Source organism: Pithys albifrons, chromosome 8, assembly GCF_047495875.1.
Source record: "Pithys albifrons albifrons isolate INPA30051 chromosome 8, PitAlb_v1, whole genome shotgun sequence".
NCBI classification, from domain to species: Eukaryota; Metazoa; Chordata; class Aves; order Passeriformes; family Thamnophilidae; genus Pithys; species Pithys albifrons.
Window position 1 is genome coordinate 25384487 of NC_092465.1, and position 20136 is coordinate 25404622.

General features: G+C 36.9%; 1 protein-coding gene across 5 annotated transcripts in view; it reads right to left on the minus strand.

The window, feature by feature from the left end:
- The window catches only part of PDE1A (phosphodiesterase 1A), a 183917-nt gene that overhangs the window by 17564 nt on the left and 146217 nt on the right, over positions 1 to 20136 (minus strand). For all 5 annotated transcript variants that reach the window (XM_071562123.1, XM_071562124.1, XM_071562125.1 and 2 more), the window contains 7 exons: positions 18544 to 18644; positions 15137 to 15262; positions 9235 to 9336; positions 8995 to 9115; positions 5418 to 5499; positions 4007 to 4127; positions 1613 to 1797 (listed from right to left, as the gene is read on the minus strand). In XM_071562123.1, the coding sequence (XP_071418224.1) occupies positions 1613 to 1797; positions 4007 to 4127; positions 5418 to 5499; positions 8995 to 9115; positions 9235 to 9336; positions 15137 to 15262; positions 18544 to 18644 (838 nt within the window). The remainder of the gene's footprint in view (positions 1 to 1612; positions 1798 to 4006; positions 4128 to 5417; positions 5500 to 8994; positions 9116 to 9234; positions 9337 to 15136; positions 15263 to 18543; positions 18645 to 20136) is intronic.

Here is a 20136-nt window from a genome sequence, read left to right on the forward strand (position 1 = left end):
TTTCACAGTAGAAAGTACGTCCAGAGTTCCTGGGTTTTGCTGAGCTGCACATCAATAATGTCTGCATAGAGAAACAATTTATCCAGACGAATTCTTAAATCTCTTGCTGTGAGAGGCTTTATGTTTTCAATGGCTGTCAAAAGCCCAGTTAAACCGTACTAAATACATCTGTAATTTACAGAGCACTACAAAGCACTGGGAATGAAGGGGAAACAACAGTTCTCTTTGATTGCACTCTATACCTGAAAACAATATACCAGAAAGTTGATGTACTAGAACCAAACTGGCCAGTTATATGTAATTGGAAATGACAAACTTCCAGATAACAAGCTCTAGGTTCTTCCATATTGAAGGGCCATGCATGTCACTAGCTTAGGGCTGCTTAATCTCTGCAGGCTACAGCTAACTGGCCTTGGGCACTCTGATGGTCTGCTGTTATACTGATCACTGCAAATGAGCAGATTTGTCCTTCTGACCAGTTAGTATTAGTTGGGCAAGACTAAAAGAGGCAATTGGTTTTATGAAGCTGCTCATGAAGAAGGGACAATGTTGGTCAAGTCTTCTCCTTAGCTTCCTCTTCTACCTAACTCTCAAGTCTTTGTCCCAATAGATGCATGGAAGCTTGTTCTTAATATCCTCCTAATGAGAATATTCATTTGCAATTTAGCACTAAATTAGATTTTATCACTGTTCAGCACTGTTTTTTCTGTCTTGTCTGGCACCTCTTTGAGAAAAAAAAAGATGTTGATTTGGATGATGGAATTAAAAACAAGGCTGGCACTGGGTTCCAGGATATCATTCCCTGCTGTCAGTGTCAGGTCATGTGCAACAAGACCAGTCTCAGCAGTGAGATGCTGTATTGAAATATTCCAGGTACTTAGAAACACAGACTGTGGACAACGTGTTCCTTACCAGTATTCTCTTAATCTGGATCAAAGCTATAAATTCTGTTCAGCAATTGTCACAAAACATTCTACTCAGGTAGTAACTCCAGACAATTTTCAGGTATGGCTTATGAATTAAGATGCTTAATGCAGGTTTGGTTTTATTAACTATCTATTGACAAATGAAGAGTCACTTTTTGCCTTGTTTAGGCCTAATACATGCAGTGATTGCTCAAATATTTAGATCCACAGGATCATTTAAATAATTGCCTACAGCCTAGTCCCAAGAAGTTTGCAATACTGAATTTTGTTCTATACAGTGGGGAAAAAATAGCATTTCTAATAGCAAAGTGCAATTTTTATGTTTCTAGAGAAACATGGCAGCATGCACTATTTTGAATTGTTGATTTTGACATTTAAAGCAGATGTCAGTATCAGTTACAATGAAATGTGCAAGAATGAACATTCTAAACCAGACCTCTAAAGATAAGACAAGCAGCACTGAGCCTTATTGTACAGGCTATAGGATTTACTCTCATCCCCTAACCACCTACATACTTTTATGCCTCCTGGGAGAGCAAAACAGGACCATCTAAATAAACATTAAGACATAAAATACATGAATACAAGACAACTATATTTTTACAGGTTACATGAAATTAAAAAATGAAAGTAGGTGAGATCTTACGGAGTAACATATAAAAACATTCCACCTTAATATATCATACCTTCTGCTGCTAATTCTTTCCATCTTTCTTTATTTGCTTGAATGATTTTCATCAAGTTGTCCTTAAAGCTCCTTAAGTCTACAGTTGCTAGAGAATTTTCTGTGTGAGTCCCTCCATCACCTGTACTTTTAAAACCGGGTCGTCTTTGTGCTTCAGCATTGCTTACTACTCCCAAACTATTTTGGCTGCACAAGGAAAAAAAAACAAATTATGAACACAGTCAGGCAATTTTAATAATACACAAACAGATAATCTGAATCAAGTTGCTTAGGAACTAACTTGAAATAATAGTTTTCATCAGAGTGTGCCTAAGATACAAGATGTCCTACCAACCTTTTTCCAGAGAATTCTTGGAAAAAAATGTGACAGCTGAAAATACATTACTTGTACACAGATTCTGGAAAGAATGTTTATGCAGCCACTTTGGGGCAGCTTCGTAGCAATATTTTTGAACAGTGACTTGTATCTTTGGGGGTCACAGGAAAGAAAGCTGCTTGTTATTTTTTAACCCATTTAAAAAAAGGAATACATGAAACTGTATGACAGGTAAGTTTTGCCTGAGCTGAAAATTCTCTTCAAGTGATATGCCTTCAAGTGTAGTCAAAGCAGAATTTAGTACAGCAGCTTTAAAATCCACTAAATAGAAACTGCAGCTTCTTTACATGTAAGGTAAGGTAGAAGTCAAATTGATTACTCATATGTCACAGAATCACAGACTATTCTGAGTTGGAAGGGACCCACAAGGATCATCAAGTCCAACTCTTAAGTCAATGGCCCACACAGGGGCTTGAACTGATGACCTTGGCATTATTACAACCAAGTTTTTAACCAACTGAGCTAATCTCAGGCCCCTTTTTGTGTATATGTGTATACATGTAAAGGTGGGAAAAATAATGCTCTTTTCTTCCTTAGAATTAAAAAAATCATACCTATTTCCAACTTTATAATGGGTAATCATGTCATAATAGGTTTTGTTTACACAACTGTGCTGCACAGTTTATCCCACTGGTTTCACAGACAAATGTTAATATGCATACAAATGGTTTTCCATTAAGCAGAAAATACTTGCATTGAGAACTTCACAAGAAGAGTTAACTGTAATTTCCATGTGCTCTACAGATGTTGAATGTGAGGAAATACAAAGAATAGGCTATAACTCCAATGTTTTCTGGGCACCACAGTGAATGGCACACCATATTTTCATGTCATCCACTCAGTAGTGTTTGTGCAACTCTGCTGGCTCAGACTTGCCTGTATCATGCTATGGGCTCTGCATTCTCTTCATGTATGTGGCTCTTGATTCCACACTAAGAAAAAAATCCCTTCATCCTCCACCTCACATGAGGAAGTTTTTCTGGATGATGAGCCTTTGTTCACTTACCACTCAGTCATGAACATCAACCAAAACTGAAGCCCACTGAAGCTGCTAAGCACTTGCAGCTGCTATCACTTATTTGTGAAGAAGTATGTAAACAAATTTGTTATCAATAATACCTTAGTTTAGCACTGTTTCACAAAACACTAAGAATGCCATCATAAATACTTACTTCTAGTAAATTCTACCTTTAGTAACCAAAATAAAGAGGTAGGTTCACCATTTATGTTAATAAAATCTAACTAATGCCCAGCAATTGAAAAATTGCCCTGCAGAATTATCATATTAGTAACCTCAATGAAAGATAAAATTGCAGTTTTAAATGAAAAAGAAAATCTGGTAACAGAGGCAGTATTTGTAAAGGCAGTCTCTGCTTATCCATCAGTGCGTTCAGCCTGGAGCCACTCAAATTACGTTGTTTGTCATAGCTAGTTTGTTTTATATACAACTTCTATCATGATGAAAAATCACAAGCTTGATGAGGAACACCCCCCCCTCCACACCTCACTTATATGGTATTTAGTTTTTTCAAGTGGACTGTAAGTGCAATCAATTTTGTCTCAAGTGCATATATGGAAAGGTGAAGTGAGAAAGTGACCTACTGCATAACAAAGAACAGAAAAAACCTGAAACCACCTTCATCACCCGTACTTCCAATTGCCTCTCCAAAATGCAAGAATGACTTTTGGAACTGTCAGTTAAAATGATTCTGAAAATGGTTTAAGATAAGAGACCCAGTAACTTCAAGAATCTATTGCAATGATTTTATTTAAAAAAATGTAGAAAATCAATTGCATGATTTAATTGTGTTTATTCTGAGAGCTATTGCTGTTTTGCCTTTTTAAAAGCACAACCGTTCAGTCAATGGAGTAACAGCAGCTTGCAAATACAATGTAGCACCACAGGATGGCAATACTGTACAGCTATTTGTTTTACCTTCCCAACTGTTAAGATAATTCCGAGAATGACATTATTATGTGAGCTTATGTTAATTCAATAACCAAGCAGTGTATTCATACCTGGGGGTCCCAAATGCAGGACTTTCAGATTTTGACGCTTCCTCTATAAGAGGCATAACAATTTTCTCCATTGAGTCCGTAAGAAGAGAAAATGTTGGTTCTACTATGAAATCAATGAAACCTAAGGAAGAAAAAGAGATAAAACCAGGTTTTACATTTCCACAAGTCTCAAATCTAAAAGTACTCACTGTCAGGCTGATTTTCTAACTGCAGTCCCAATTCAATATAGTAGATACCACTTGCATAATCTTGAACAAAAAAGTACAACGGAAACAAAAAAAAAAACAACACCTGAAGCTGCACAGATGTAACTAGATATTAATAATTTCAGCTTTTCATTCTTTTTCTCATAAATTTTATGCACTGCAGAATACACCAACCATTTGAAATTAATATTAATTATTGAATAGAAAGGAAGCTACTGTTGAGCCAGAGTGGTAAAAGTCATGCTGTCTCTTTTACCATTCAGAGCTTCTTGCCAAGGAGTTAATATTTCAAATTGCTGTTTATTATTCTGTGGTGGTAAAGTGTTATTTCATAGTGTGTGGGAGGGTTCTGTCAAATCAGTGAAGAGAACAAGTAATATCCTTAGGAGACAGCATTCATCCCACAGTTCTGAGATGTCAGCTCTGAACAATGTCTTTTACATTTTAAAGTGCTCATCACGGTATGGAATGACACGGTGAGAGAATGAAGCATTATTCTTTCCTGAGCACTTAACTGAAAAAAAAAATACGTTAAAACATGAGTTAGCCATGGATTTCCAGATGTCTTCATACTCTAACCATGCAACACAGCACAAAGGTGAGCAACAGTGATTCAGTTTACCATTCAGCTTCTCTCCTGCAGAAGGCATGATGCTCAACCACATTGCCTTTAAAATTCCAGTGAAATGGAATCAAATACAGCTTGAGTTACAGATTGCAGTGGTCCTTGTCAACTCAGAGAGACTTGACCCTCTGTAGTTTGACCCTGACACAATGACAGGCTTAATTGTAGTCCAGAGATCTGATATATGAATTAGCTTTTAGTTGAGATGGATCTACAAAGTTGTACCAGGCCTTCAGATTATAGTAGGGACAGACCTGCAAGTTCTTGAGCAAGAGATAATCAGTCTGAGGACATGATCTACCAGACTTTAAAGTGTGTACAGTAGAAGCTGGGCTCAAGGTAATCCCTCTCTTACCCCTCCTTGGCATCACAATATGATGAAATTATGTCACATTCTTTTGAGATCAGCACATTTCTGCTGTAAGAGCATGTGAATTTGGTGAAGAGATAGGTGCAAAGAAATACCTTCTATATGATGGAATTTTGAACAATTAAAATTCAAAAAGAGTATATGAAATGTCCATGAGAATTCACATGCTCCTACACATACAAGAAAGAGGAAAACATAACTTGTCATTACCTATTTGGGACTGAGCAACCAAAGTGGAGTTGCGGTCACAGAGTGGGGAAAATTGAAGACCTAAAGCAGCTTCCTTGTCTCCCTGCAAACAACAATGTTTAACATTATAAGCACATATTTTATAAGGGGATAGAGAGACAAAAATATCTAAATATGCTTATTATTTACTCAGTTACTTTGTTCACTTACATTCCTAAATAAAAACAAGTCACAGACAAATCTTCAGATTTTCATTAAAAGTAATAGTCTAAATTCTAACTTACTTCTGACAATTTTCATATAAAGGAACTTACTGCAATCAAGTTCTCCTGAAGGCATCTGCCAGTGAGTTTCAATGTATATGAACTCCTTCTATATTCACAGTTTAGTTCTGCTTATCTCAGATGTAACGGGCCTAGAAATTCTTAGGCATGTTTGTAATAGTACGTCAAATGCTAAATGTTTCCTTCTATTACATTGGTTCATCCAATATGCAAAATTCCTTCAGTGAATTCACTCAGGTGAAGGGTATGAACTGGCTTGAACTTATTCTCACTAGCAGGCATGTATGTCTCTCTGCTGCTGAAGCCACTAAAGAAGTGTAAGCTCAGTTTCATTACAAAAGTGATTTGTACAACCAAGTTCTGAAAAGGTTTCAACTTTTAACACATTAGAAGAGTATTTTTGTTACAACAGTCTTAACAGTCAGGAGGGTGTATCACTATTTTCAGCACAGTAGACAAACAGATTTACAAAAGCTCAAAAAGAAAGTCTAGTGCACAAAAAAACCCCTGAAGAGACATCTTTCAAAGGAGGCTGTAATTTGTGTTTCCGGACAAACTTGACCTTCAGAAGTACTGCCATTATAGATATAGAAAAACCTAGTCTTTCAAGTAAAATAAAGTTACACATTACATTTTGTCATGGAGAGTGCTGTTTCATGACCATTCCAAGGGAAGCAGTACATGAACAGACCACATTCCCAAAGATCTCATCAGAAACTGATGGATAAAGGGGGCAGTATCAACCTTCCTTAGTCTTTTTATCACACACCTCTGAACTATATTTGAGGAAAGATTAGAATCATGATATCAATAAAACCAATTCAGCCACAGGAACAGACGTAGCTTGCAGATTGCATTTCATGTGAAAGTGGAGAGGTTTATTACTATGGCTATTAAATTTTACACATAAATGTTAATTATTTGATGTGGAAGAACACATGAACCCTTACTACTAGGAGAAGTGCTAGTAGCATGTCTATGTAAATACAGGAGCCAAGCTGTAACATATTATAAACTGGGGTAGTACTAACAATTTCAGCCAATGTTGAATTCAGCTTTTCTAAAGAAATATTGATTTTGTAATCTTCCCTTCACTAGGTATTAAAAAAGATAAAATTCCACACTAGTAATGAATGGGTTTGATTTTTTTTTGTTTTCAAGTTGGTCTTTACACTAACAATGAATTATTTTGCAATTATTATAGTAGTTATTCCTAAAAAATCCACTGCGCAGGCTCGAAGCACACACCTAGGTGGGTAGACCCCTTCCCAAATCTTCGTTCACAAAGCCTAGCCATGATAATTATAGTAGCAATTGATATCTAAATGTCATTTAAGTCTATGCCTATTGTAAATTGTAGTAATGGACATAGCACTGACAATTAAATTGATAGTTAAAGAAAGACACAGATCAAAGCAGTAAAAAAAATTCTTTGTCCAGGTGCTGAGCTCACTTTTAACACTCTTTTAGTGTTTTTTCATCTAATCAGACTGAGAGCAGAATGCTGTAGAAGCTGTGATATTTCTTTGACTGGAACTGTGCATTTCTTTAATTTTAAGGGTTTGAGATGGGTGGCTGTATCTCTATTTTAAACAAGTAGTGCAGATTTTCCTTGGCATTATAACACATTTTCTGCGGTTGTTGCTTTTAAACTTAAAGCGTTGTTTGGCTTTTTTCCCTGAAGTTAACACTGGTGCATATTTTAACCATTAGCTGTAGTTAACAAAGTTTTTGTCAAGGTGAACGTTCATCTTTTGCTGGTTCTCACAACTTTGAAAGCTGCCTATGGATTTCTGTCAGCTGTTTCAGACTCTGCTGCTTTTCCTGTAAGGCAGTAGAAGTAGTTAAATGCTTTCTCAGGTCTTTGAGTAGCTTATTTGGGATCCAGTTACTTCTTCTAATGAATGGATAAAAAATAACTAAAACATTAGCTGATCCTATGCCTTCAATGACCAGTGTGATACTCTTTACTGCCAACATTACCTCCACTTGACTGGACACATTCCCTCAGTGTCCCATAGGCTCTGTCTAGTCTGGCTCTGTGTGTTTAATGTGTTTTTACAGTTGGTCATTTTATGAACTTTTTTTCTAGGCCAATTTGATACTTCTTTTTTGCTCTCAAGTTAAAAATGCTCATAATTTCCATTTACAGAAGCAAACACAAAGTCATGGCTTTACTCACTATTTTCATAAAACTCAGTCCATTCATTAAGGCACCAGGATTGGATTAAGGCACCAGGTCTCCAGTCTGTCTCCCCCATGCAAAGCCCTGACAAGGATGCCCTGATGCTCCCTACTGAGAATTCATATGGAGAATCCCCAGGAACCGAGCAAGATCATTACAGGGCAGATGGGCCTGACAAATTTACAGTTTAACACACTGTCTTTTATTCTCTGATTCCTTTTTCCAGTGTGACCCACCTGATTTGAAAATGTCGACATGTAGCACAATTAAGACAAGCAAGCTGAGTAAGACATACACTATTCCCTTAACCAATTTCAAAACCGGTGCATAACTGTAGAAACTGTGTAACACCTAAACCAGATTTGATTATGAATTGCACTTCAGTTAACTGTTATGTTGACAATGTGCATGGTCACAAATATTGATTACAGGGAGAAATGTGGAGGTTTTCACCTGTTGAAGCGAGTTTAAAAATGGCAGTAGTAACACCAGCATCTACTGGGCTTTCTCTCTGAATCCAATACCTCACAGAAACGAAAAGACTTTCACAAAGGTGTGTCTTCATTTTTGGTTTAGGATATATGGCCAGTGTTAACAGGATGATACTGACTAACCTCTGGCTTTGGATCAGGCTGTTTTGAAAGCTACACCTTCACAGCTGTGTGGCATTCATGACAAGTACTAGCAAGGAAAGGAAATAGGAGGGTTTGCTGAAATGTGAAATGGAGACAACTTTTTGCCTTCTTCTCTGAACATGAATTCTTCCTATTTTCTCTAATCCTATCCTGCTGGTGCTTTATTTTAAACACAAAGCATATATAAAACTCTGTCTACAGAATGAAAACAGCTTGACAAGTTATATTATAATTGAAAGGAAAAAAAGACACTACAGCACTCAGAATTCTGGAATCAGCTGAAATAGATATAAAGCTATAATATTTCATCTTATTAACACACATAAAAGCTGAATTAATGACAATGGTATGTATGAAGAGTAAAGAATATATGCTGCTGAGTATGCTTGTCAATCACAACCAACAGCAATCTTGCTGGTAGAATTAGAAAAGTATTTAGTTGTGTAACCATTGCATCTTGAACTAGATTTATTAAAGGATTTTTAAAATGGCACCTGTCGAAAAAATTCTTCCATCAGAGCCATGGTCCACCGGTGGTGCAGTTCCCAGGATTTTGCTGGATGGCTTATGTCTGCTGCGTGTAGAATCAAAGACATGGCTTTGGCTTTGTCTACCCTGTCAATTCAAGGACATGCTCCAATTATCTCAAAACAAAAGCAACTATTTAAATTATTTTCTTGTATATGAGCTCATTGAAAGACTACAGATAATGAACAGAATGGAAAATCACCTACCCCTGTGTCTGCTGCAGAGTGTGGCGCATCGTTTTAATTTGCTGGAAATGACCCGACATATCTGTAGACAAGACCATCTCAATGACCAAGCTACGCAACTCCCTACGAATAATTAAAAGCAAAATGACTGATTAGAATTCATTTATTCTATGTATGGTACATTTGTTTAAGTAGTACTTGTTAATTTATAACTTTCAAAACAACATCATGGGTTTTATTATGTTTTAAAAAGCACTGAAATAAATTATTAACAACTTGAACATTGTATCCTAAAGGGATTCTGTGAAAGCAATGTACCTCAGAAAATGTACTCGGCAATCATTATTTCAGAGTCACACTGTTTTGTAAATCCTATTTGCTAGTGCACAAGCTAATATTACATGCAGTTCTCTCACCCATTATAAGTCTTTACTTATTTTTCCAGCAGTAGAATATTCAAAAATGAGTTGATCTCTGGGATTACCACCACACAAGAGAATACATTTGTGTCTTTTATTACTGTCCTCATATTAGTGAAGAGTGTGCCTAACACAAAGCCTGGGAAGAAGGCTGTGGAAACCCTCAGAAGAGTAAAAGGTATTACATCTGGAACACTATCAACATTATATGACCATAAGATCATTTTAACAAACTATCTTTCCTCTCAAAAACACTGCAATGCCTATTTAATGGTTCAGAACAAGTTTGGGATTTATAATTTATCTTGGTATTATGGTCAGATTATATTGCCTTGTCCATCACCTTTGCACTAAATGAATATGAAACTAGTAAAACATGCATCAGGAATCATGTAAGAAAGTGTATCAATTCTGATTGCATGTTAAATTAAGTTCATTTTGTTGATAAAAATTACTGACTGGGAAAATTCTGCTTCCTTGATGTTAGAAGGATTGGAGGAGTTACATGCAAGTGTCGCTTGTATGTATATGGGGAACAATTCATCACATTACAATAGTAGAATCCTATTTTAGTCATTTCCACTGATCTTTCACATTGTATTCATACCTTTGATTTACTTAACATCCAGTTTTCTTCAAAGAACTGTTTCTAAGAGGTAATTTGCAGTTTTCTTTAGAACTGTTAGAATATTTTGTTATAAAGACAATTAAGACTGCTTTCAAACAAAAAATTAATTACCTATTTGAGCAGATATTCCTCATTCATAATTTGCTTTGATGAAACTAGATAAAGACTCAATCCCCTCATTTCTAATCAATAACAAGCAGCCATAGCAACTTGTATTTAGAAAATGCCTTATCTTGTCTGACCTCACAGTAGATACTGATTATTTTGCATCCCAGCTGTTCCTTCTCAGCATTGCTTTGAAACTGTACCTTTCAAACACAGTCAAACCCACAAAAAACCCCAAAACACACAAAATCAAAAGAACAAAAACAAAATTAAAAAAAACCAACCCAAACAAATCAACCAGCCAAAAAAAAAAAAAAGCAAAAAACCAAACAAAGCTGACACTACATGAAAACTTAGGGCTATGCATTGCTAAATCCTGTTTTTGTAACACTGAAATAATTATTACTTCCCCTTTCTATGGGAGATTTTCCTAGGAACTTTCAAAGTCCAGACTTTTAAGGGTGATCAGAATACATTCACCCCTGCTCACAAGACTCATCACTCCTACTACACAAGTCACACAGCGAAGCAAGGCACTGCTATCAGTTTGTCATAGCAGCAGAAAACCCCTAATTCTTAGCTCCATCACCTGAATAAGGACCAAACAATGTAGCACCGCCCTGTCACACACTTCTGAGGATTTCAGGCCACTAAAAAGCTACTTAACAGCAAAGGAGAGACTCTCCACCTGCAGCTGATTCCTGCCTGCATCTGCATCCATCACAATTAGAGGGATTAAACATTGAGACCTGACAGGGATATGTTAAATAAAACTCTACTATGCTTTGTCTACTATCATTGCACAGATTACTCTTGGACTGATAACCATTACCCAGTTGCTTCCCAGGGAAAAAAAACCTCTCAACTTTCATATTGAAGGAGACCTCGGCTGGTCTCACAGGGAACTCCTGGACAGAAGTCTCTCTGCATCTTCATAAGCAGTCCAGAGCTCCAGGCACCAGGATGATGCAGTGAGTGTTGCTCCTGCTAGCATGGTGTAAGGATGCTGTACTATGAAGGGAAGTGGTAACAGTATTCATGTACAGCACAGAGTAGTTTTTCAGGCCCCAAATCATAAGACTACTGGTTTGGAAGATACCATCTCCACTTAAGTAAATTGTCATGCTTTCATCCTCTCTTAACCCTCCTACAGCCATAAGTCTTATGGATAGGATACTCTAAAAAACATAGATATAAGACTATGTGAAAAAATTAGATGAACAACGCTGTAATGAAGAGACCAGGAGTGACACATGAACTTCTCGGAAAAGTAACTAACCTATAAACAGAAAGCAGCTTTACCTGGATTTGTCCATTACAAAGGCATTTAGTCAGCTGGAAAATAATGAAAAAAAGTGCAGGAACAGACTAAGATGAGCAAAAGCAACTTGGGAAATGAAGATATAAGATTCATCTTCAAGTTATAGGAATCCTCAGACAGAATAATCATGAGGGAATTTGTGAAATAAATGCTATTCATTGTGCATTGTATATAATACAGATTGTTTTATTTGTCTTTTTTTGTAGAATCAGGCAATTTATCATTTTATGCCTTATGGCTGGAATGGTTTGAGACATTAACATTGCCTCACCACCTGTAACTGTTGGGGTAACACATAGGGTGCTAGGACACTAGTCCGGTAAATCAAAGGAGAAAGGGGGAAAAACAAATACTCTTCTTTAGTTATTTAGAGGCGCTGAGAGAAACAAGACAATATCAATAACTGGAACATATTTTCAGAGTTGAGAAAACACTGAGAAATTACTATGACTGTCACATGCATCATCCATGGAGGACATCATCCTCAGAACGTTGGCAGTGTTTCCCTGCTCAGACCCAAAGCCCATATCTTAAACTTAATTAAAGTTGGCAGTTTATTAGTACATTTATCTTCTTAACATTAACATGCAGAAGAGAAATGTAATACTATAAAGTCATTCTCAATCATTTTGCTTCATCTTGCTGAAATAATTAGCTGAACCTCAGATTAAATAGTCAGCAGTGTTAAATTTTTCGAAAATACAACTAAACAAAATAGGTATGGGGGTAGTAAAGAAATTTATCAATGCCATCAAGTACATTAAAAAGTTGAACAAATTATCATTTAAATTTACTGCCAACTTGACTCAGTGCAGACTTTAAAACTTAGTTCAACAGCATGAATTTCAATATGGATCCCAGAAAGCTCACTGGAGTAGGAATTACAAAATTGAAGAGCTTCTGTTAAGTGGCTAACAGATCCATCACTGCACCAACGAACAACTGTACCTGATGACACAATAACAGGAATTTCTGGATATTAGGAATTAATACCGGGAAACTATCATTTCTATGATGCACCCTCTAAATTGAAGTGTTAGACTTGAAAAGGTTGTGCAGGTTGGCACAGACTGGCACTTTGGAATGCACTGTTTGCTTGAAAGTACAGACTGTAATTGCCTAGCTGAGTGACAAAACATGGAACTGAGTGTTCCAGTTTAGTTTCTTGAGCTTCTTAGTCAGTTCATACATCTCTTCTAAGTTGTACTGAATAGACCCTAAAAGAGATGATAAATTCTACTTTCTCTGGCTGCCAAATCTCACCAACTTCAAGTTAGCTGCATATAATAGGATCTGTGTAGCCACTCTATACAAATAAAATTTGCAAAACTAAAATGAAATCTTCTAGAAAAACACAATTGGGTTTGAGTGAGAGGAGGCTGAAAAGCAAGTGTAAACAGAGCCAGTGTGGGATTGAGCAACTTCCAAAATAGCGTGGCAGTTTATCACAGGTTCAAAAACCACAGAGAAATGAAATGCAACAAAAGTTAGAGAAAATGAGCAGTAACTGAATTGGACAAAGAACTGTGGGAAAAACAGACCAAACAATCTATGCAGAGAAGAGTGTGCATCAGAAATGTGAGGAGAGCCTATTACATTCCCCCTTTTAGTCTGTTGCAGTCGACCTGAGCAGTATGTATGAACATCACACACCCAGAAACCACAGGCTCCTCTTTCCATTGGTAAAAAACTTTGTTTCCAACCTACTACCGTTTTCTTCAGTGGCATAACAAAAGGGAATGGCTGGGACAAACAGTACTAGCTGGCAGACTGGAGCCACTGGATGTTGCTGCAGGGATTCCCAGACTACACTACTAATTTATGATGGTCTCTAGTGACAAAGAAGCCAGGACTGGGGAAGCACACAGTTGTTTCCAAGCCATCCTTGACACACTCCTGAGCTGAAAGACTTGCTCCTTTCTACCTGGAAGTATTCTCTGGTAGGACTCTATATGAAACACCACTTCAAAAAGAAACATACTCAAGGCAACAAGTCTGAAGATTTGAAAATCATTTTCTCTCTAAAATGGTGGTTTTAAAGGCAGAATATCAGCCTCTGGTGACTGTTTACTGGCACAATCACTTTCTCCATACTCAGTAGTTAATACAAGCAAAAATAGGGTCACAGAGACCTACCAGCACCAAAACTATCAGGCCCAAAACAGTTCAAAGAAGAGCAAGGTTGGCTCGTGTTTCAATGAAAATCTAAGTGTATAGACACTTGTTAAAATTCTTGCTGAAATTTACAGTTTATTTATTTCTCCACAACTGAATTTACAACACAAACTTTCTGATAAATACATTCAAATGAGTATCCTCTGAGAATAATTCTTTTAAGAGAATAAAAGCTGTATGCTTCCTCTCTCACTTTGTATTAAATAAAAAATCAAAAATACTTCTAATATTGTGTTTTAGAAACAGGTACAGAAAAAGAATTAACTGAAAACCAAAAGTGCCGGCAGACTTACATTCAATAAATGTTTTATTTAGGAGTGTTCTCATCATGTAAATAAGTAAAATCATGTAAATCTACCATGTAAACCAGTCCTTCATCTGTAAATATACACCACACCAATATTTGATCTGACATTCACATATTCCCTTATAAATGTATAGTGTTGTGAAAATATAAATTAAGCAAAGTATAGCTTTGTTATTCATGGTAGCATCATTCACAGTGGGAGACTTTCCCAGAAGCACTACATGTTTCTCTGACTTCACAGTCTACCTGTTTCAAAGGGGTTTTTAGGATCCTTGAATAATATCTATGTTTACAGAAACACACAAAAGACTCATATTTTAAATGTTACATGTATGGAGCAAAAACAGCCAAAGATAACATGTCCTTTTTAATAATGGAGAAAGTCTTAGTCTAACACCTGTTCATTTTAGCCATACAGGTCTTGGTGTTTGGGATATATCAATTATGACCCTTAATCTTTCAACTGGCCAAATTTTCTTCAGGAATTACACTAAAATTAAGTAGTAGAAAAAATATTTCTGTAGTGCTTCTGGGGCTTTATTATATCTTTATTATTTCACAGAATAAATTTTTCAATGCTTAACGAAGCTGTGCCTGTGGTGAAACCCCAGGGGCAGTAGTGCTCAAGCTGGCAGTAATGTGACTCTGCACTGTGCTTTTAACTCACTGCTGGACAAAGATAACCTCCCTCAAGAGAGGCAGCATTGTGGGTTTCCTGAAGAGCTGTCTCACCTGAGCCACTGCCCACACAGTGCAAACTCACTTGGACAACAGCATGGAGTCTCCCAAACAGTACTGATTTAGCACTGCAGCAGCGTTCCCTGGGCTCTAAACGTCCATTACTCTTTTCACTGGCAGCACTACTTCCTGTAATTTGAATTCTTAAAATAGACTCCACAGGGAAGGCCTGGTGGTTTTTATTATTTATAAATACTGGAATTATGGTTGAACGTCACAACGAGTCTTACCTCCAGTCATCTTTGTTTAAATTACCCAGGATGTTCATCTCTTCTTCTTGCATGAGTCTATAAGCAGCACTTACATGATGATTTTCAAGAACAGAACGATCATTGTACAATATAGCAACATCTGACCTAGTGCAGGAAAAAAAAGGCAGATTTTGTAATAGTGTCCCCATGATGGCACTGGGAAAGGTAACCCTATGTATTCTCCACGAGAACTATTGACTCTGTGTATGTGTGTGTATCAAACTATGTTTATTTGTTCCTATTGTGTGAAAGACTGATAAATTTTCCATCTTAGATGCATAAAAAGTTGTCATTATACCATGTACATACTGTTTATGTGTGATATTTTATTTACATGATCAAAGTGTGACAAAAATTTTTGAGTTCTTTGAGCTTCTTGACTGTAAATAGAATCATAGAACAACAGAAATGCTCTAATTAGACTACTTAAGAGAACAATTTGGCAATACAAGCATTGAAAATGCAACATGTTCACCAACAGCATGAGCATTAAGAAGTTACCACTCCTGTTCTGAGAGATGTGCTTTGGCCCATGTTGCTCATTATCAGAAGCAGCTGTAAAAAATAAAATATTAAAAAGCTTCAATTTCATATTGTGGGCTGATGGCCCTTGATGAGGTGAGGGAAACACCTCAGCCCCCTGGAGGGATGCTGATAAGTGATGGTGTTACCAAAGAATGGAATGTTATTGAATTAGCATGGCCTTTCTTTGCCGCACTCTGTGACACCCTGAAGGAGACCCAAGCAGCATCTGTCTATCACCCCCAAAGTATTGACTTTAGTCACACAAAACCACCTAAAAAGAAAAAAAAAAGGTATAAAAAGAGATTAAGGATAAACTAAAACTGGGGAGAAACACTTGCACCTCCCAGAGGGCAACCTACGAGCTACCCTGTCTCCTCCATCCCATCGGATATTGCAGGGGTGAGCAACCAAATTCTTACTTTATTTTCCTATGCCTTACTAATTATAATTTGTTATAGCTCACTGGGTGTATACGTGTAAATGGGAAGTGGCTATATTTTTTCCTGTTGCTTTTCTTTTGGGTTACTGAGGGTGTTCACATGTGGTGTTAAAATATTGTGTTTCTGTTTAGAAATCCTCTGCTAGTTAAGTTTGTTGTGGGAGGGGTATACTGATGGAGTTGCCTGTAAAATGCCTTTTGTGCTGGTGTCTATTGGGGTCTTTTGTACAATCCTACAGCTAAGTGTTATCACTGACTAAGTAACCCGTATTGTCATTGTCACGTACTTGTATTAATAAATGTTATTTTGGGAGCTGTCATGAGGAAAGTTCTTTTCTTGCTATTAAGTGTGGTCTCATATCAGAGGTCAGAAACCCTTTCAACCTGTGTGCTATCCATGTCATTAGGCAGAGTTGGGAACATAAGGCTCTGATTTTCTGGAGGCACTTATTGCTATTAAGTTCTCCCTGGCTTAAGTGTGGTCCTCACAGGGAGGTCAAAAATCTTTCCAGCCTGTGTTCTGTCCAGTGCCATCAGGCAGTGATGGGTTCATCAAGCTTTGATTGTTCCGAGGACGCTTATAGCTGATAACTTTATATTAATACAGTGTCCTTTCCCTCTTAAAGACTAATGTACTATTCAAAAGTTGTATTGAGATTTTCACAAATTTTGATACGGTGTGGATTTATCACACTTTGCTTCAAATGTCATTAATTCTTGGGGAATTTGTTTCCCCAAGACCTCATCTGACCTGCTAAGCAACCTCAGATCTCCCCACTGTGCTTCACTTCATTCTGATAAAACTCTTCCTGAATTTTTTAACTTGGTCAACTGAAAAGTCTATAGTAGAAGAAAGTGTGATGATTCAGCACTGCAGCTCCCTCTGACATAAATAAGCTGAAGTGAACCTTAAAAAAAATTAAAATAGGATTGGAAACTTTATTTAGAGGGAACAAACCATAACCTGCTAAATAATCAGTATGTTTACACCCATAATCCAACTGAAATCATGGGAAAATCTGTGTTGTGCCAAATACATATGTCTGTGAAGCTCACTTTGATGGACACAGCTCCTTGTGGCTAGGATTAGCAGTGCTAAGATTTGCTGTGATTATGGCAGCCATTCCATCAGCTCTTCTCAGGCAAAAGAAGCCTGGAATCACAGCCTGGGATGCCACACTAGGGCCAACTTACACTAGGAGAGAAGAATGAGCTATGTTACAAAACAAATACCTGTTTGCAATATGCCCAAGTAAAATTCAAGGCTAACAGCTTAATTAATTTTCCACTTGCAGTAGATCAGAGCAAAATATTAAAGACAAATATAGAAATGTGGAAAACTTGGAACTACAAACTGAAGTCTATTTTTAACCAGATTGTGCTGAGGACAAAAAAGAATTATGTCCTTATTTCAGCTGCTAAGACAGAACTTGTTAATTATCGAAGGACACATCCTGGAGCACAAGTGTGTTACAGATTTAACTTAAATGTTACCACTGGGCACTTTATCTATGTAGGTGAGTGTGAGGATGTTTCTGTTCCAAGTAGTCATATTTCTAGCATTGAGCTGTTTTGTTAGAATATGTCAGTGCTATGCTGAATTTTACTCTTTTTTAAGACAGCTAAAGCGAACTCCTCAAGTGAGGATGCTAAAAACAAAGTATAGTCTACCGTAAGAGAACAACAAGGTCCTTTGTAATAGGTTAAGTATCAGGTATATCATTTATCACTCAGTAATGGATTGGTCAGGGATTTTCCTTTGATAAGTTGAAAATATTTTAAGGGGGAGGACTGTGCTGTTGTACAGGACCAGCAGCTGGAACAACATGCTGCACCTCCATGAGAATACTGTTAACCTAATTTTCAAACTAGATTCCTTTCTAGATTTCTTTTTCAAGCCTCCTGCAGATGCTGCCAAAACATGCTAGGAGAGGGCTCACAGAAGGTATTTCTAGAGCTGTAATTGAAGGTTTGTCCCTCTGCACCAGGACCCTGTAAGTTTAATACACAACATGAAACAAAATGTAGCCCTGAAGCATGTCCAGGCACATTGCTGGAAGCAAGGTGGTATTTTTATGGGGATGTGGTAGAAGAAATTTTTGAGTCAGAATTATCAGCATTTATGTGAACAAACAGAGGAGTGAGGGTTTTCAAGTCCACGTTCTGAATATCTTTGAAATTTCTCTTGACATACCAGCTCCAAAATAGAATTATTTCAAACACTATGGAGCTATTCCTTACTTTTCCACACTGCCTTTGTTCATGTGAATGTTCCATTTTACTGTACAGAGGTCACGGAAGCAATTTGCAAAATCAGGAATGACCTGGTTACTTCCTGGCTTTATTAGTAAGAGGTATGAAACAGTTCAGACCAATGAACAGCAAAATCTAGATATGACTCTTAAGAGACCACTTTGCTTACCTTGTCTGAATATGAAAATTGTTTGTGGTCCCAGTGTGTTCATAATCATGGACGGCAGCTGCAAAGATCATTGCTAAAATTTCCAGTTCTGTGAGCCAGTGCTGGGAAATGAAAAACAAATCCTAGTCACATTTTCTATAATGGCCCAACTCAGATTACACACTGCAGTACTGAAAATGTTTTGGACTACCTTTTACTGGAACAAACTTTCTGCTTGTCTTATTCTAGGTAACTATATATCCATAGCACTTCAGTATTATACAGTAAAATAAGTTCTTGGACTTGTATTATTTCTCAGAGACCAAGTTAGCTCCATTTGGTCACTAGCAAAGTAAATATTGGCAGCCAAATATATAAGAAGTTATCGAGAGAATTACATGCTATACTTCACAACTGTTTTGAGTATCTAATCTGTTATTCCATATATGACACTTGCCAAATTATGGTATATTAATCTAAAAGCTTGTTATGAAGTTAAGCTTATAATTTGTCTTTTAGTAAACTATGTATACAGTTCATAAAACATTCAAGGTACAACATCAGCATTAACCGTGTTTTACCAGTGTACATAGCACTAAAATTAGGTCCATGGGAGACTTTTCTGTTCCAAATTTTATCATAGTTTCTACTGATTAAACCAAACCAAAACAAAACAAAAAGGTGCATAAGGTTAGTATGCAGTTACACAGAACAAAATGTAACACAGGTCACGTATACAAAATAATGCAGACCCTGGAGTTTTGTGCCTTTTTATAACTCTTACTAATTGGGGCTGTTCTGTATCACTCAGTTTGTAAAATAACCTCTATTATCTACTTTCAATTTCTATTTCTTGAATGATAAATCATCCTTGAGGAGAAAATTTACTCCAGCTAAAGATGGGGGCAGAAAAATCTTATGATAATTAACTCCCACAGTCATAGGACTGATGAAGTCAAATGCCAGTCAAGCATTTCCACACGCATTTCAGATGTTTTCGGAGTAGCAGTAAGCTTCTGTTCTAAAGGATCAAAGAATGAGCTCAACTTTGGGCACCTGAATATGCACATACATGTGTATGAATGGATATGAGAGGTATAAGCTGCCAGATACAGTAAAACTTCCCAATAGCAGCACTTCTTTCAAAGAAGAAGAAAGGAAACAGTCAATATTCATAAGTAATGTGAGAATAATAAAACAGGTCATTCAGCAACAAAGTAAGACTGCTGAGGAACAAGTACTGGCTGTTGGTGAAGCAGTACAGAATTTAAAAGGTCACAACAGAGGAGAGAGAATGTACTCTAATAAGTTCTAAAAATGGAAACTATGACCTTCATAGTATTATGTGTCACAAGAAACCAGGCCATGACCAGTCCTGGCTTTCACAATATTTTCAACATACCAAATAGAACAGAAACACAGAAATTATTAGTTAACTAAACATAAACTTTTTCTTCAAGATGCCTTTTCAAAGGTCAGCTTTTCTGGAAACCCAAATAGTTGTTACACAATGAACTTATTAAATAGAAGAACATTCCTTACAAACAATATCTATGGGCTACACAGAGACTTCATACAGCAACATATGAGAGCAAGTATCCTAGAAACGCAAGC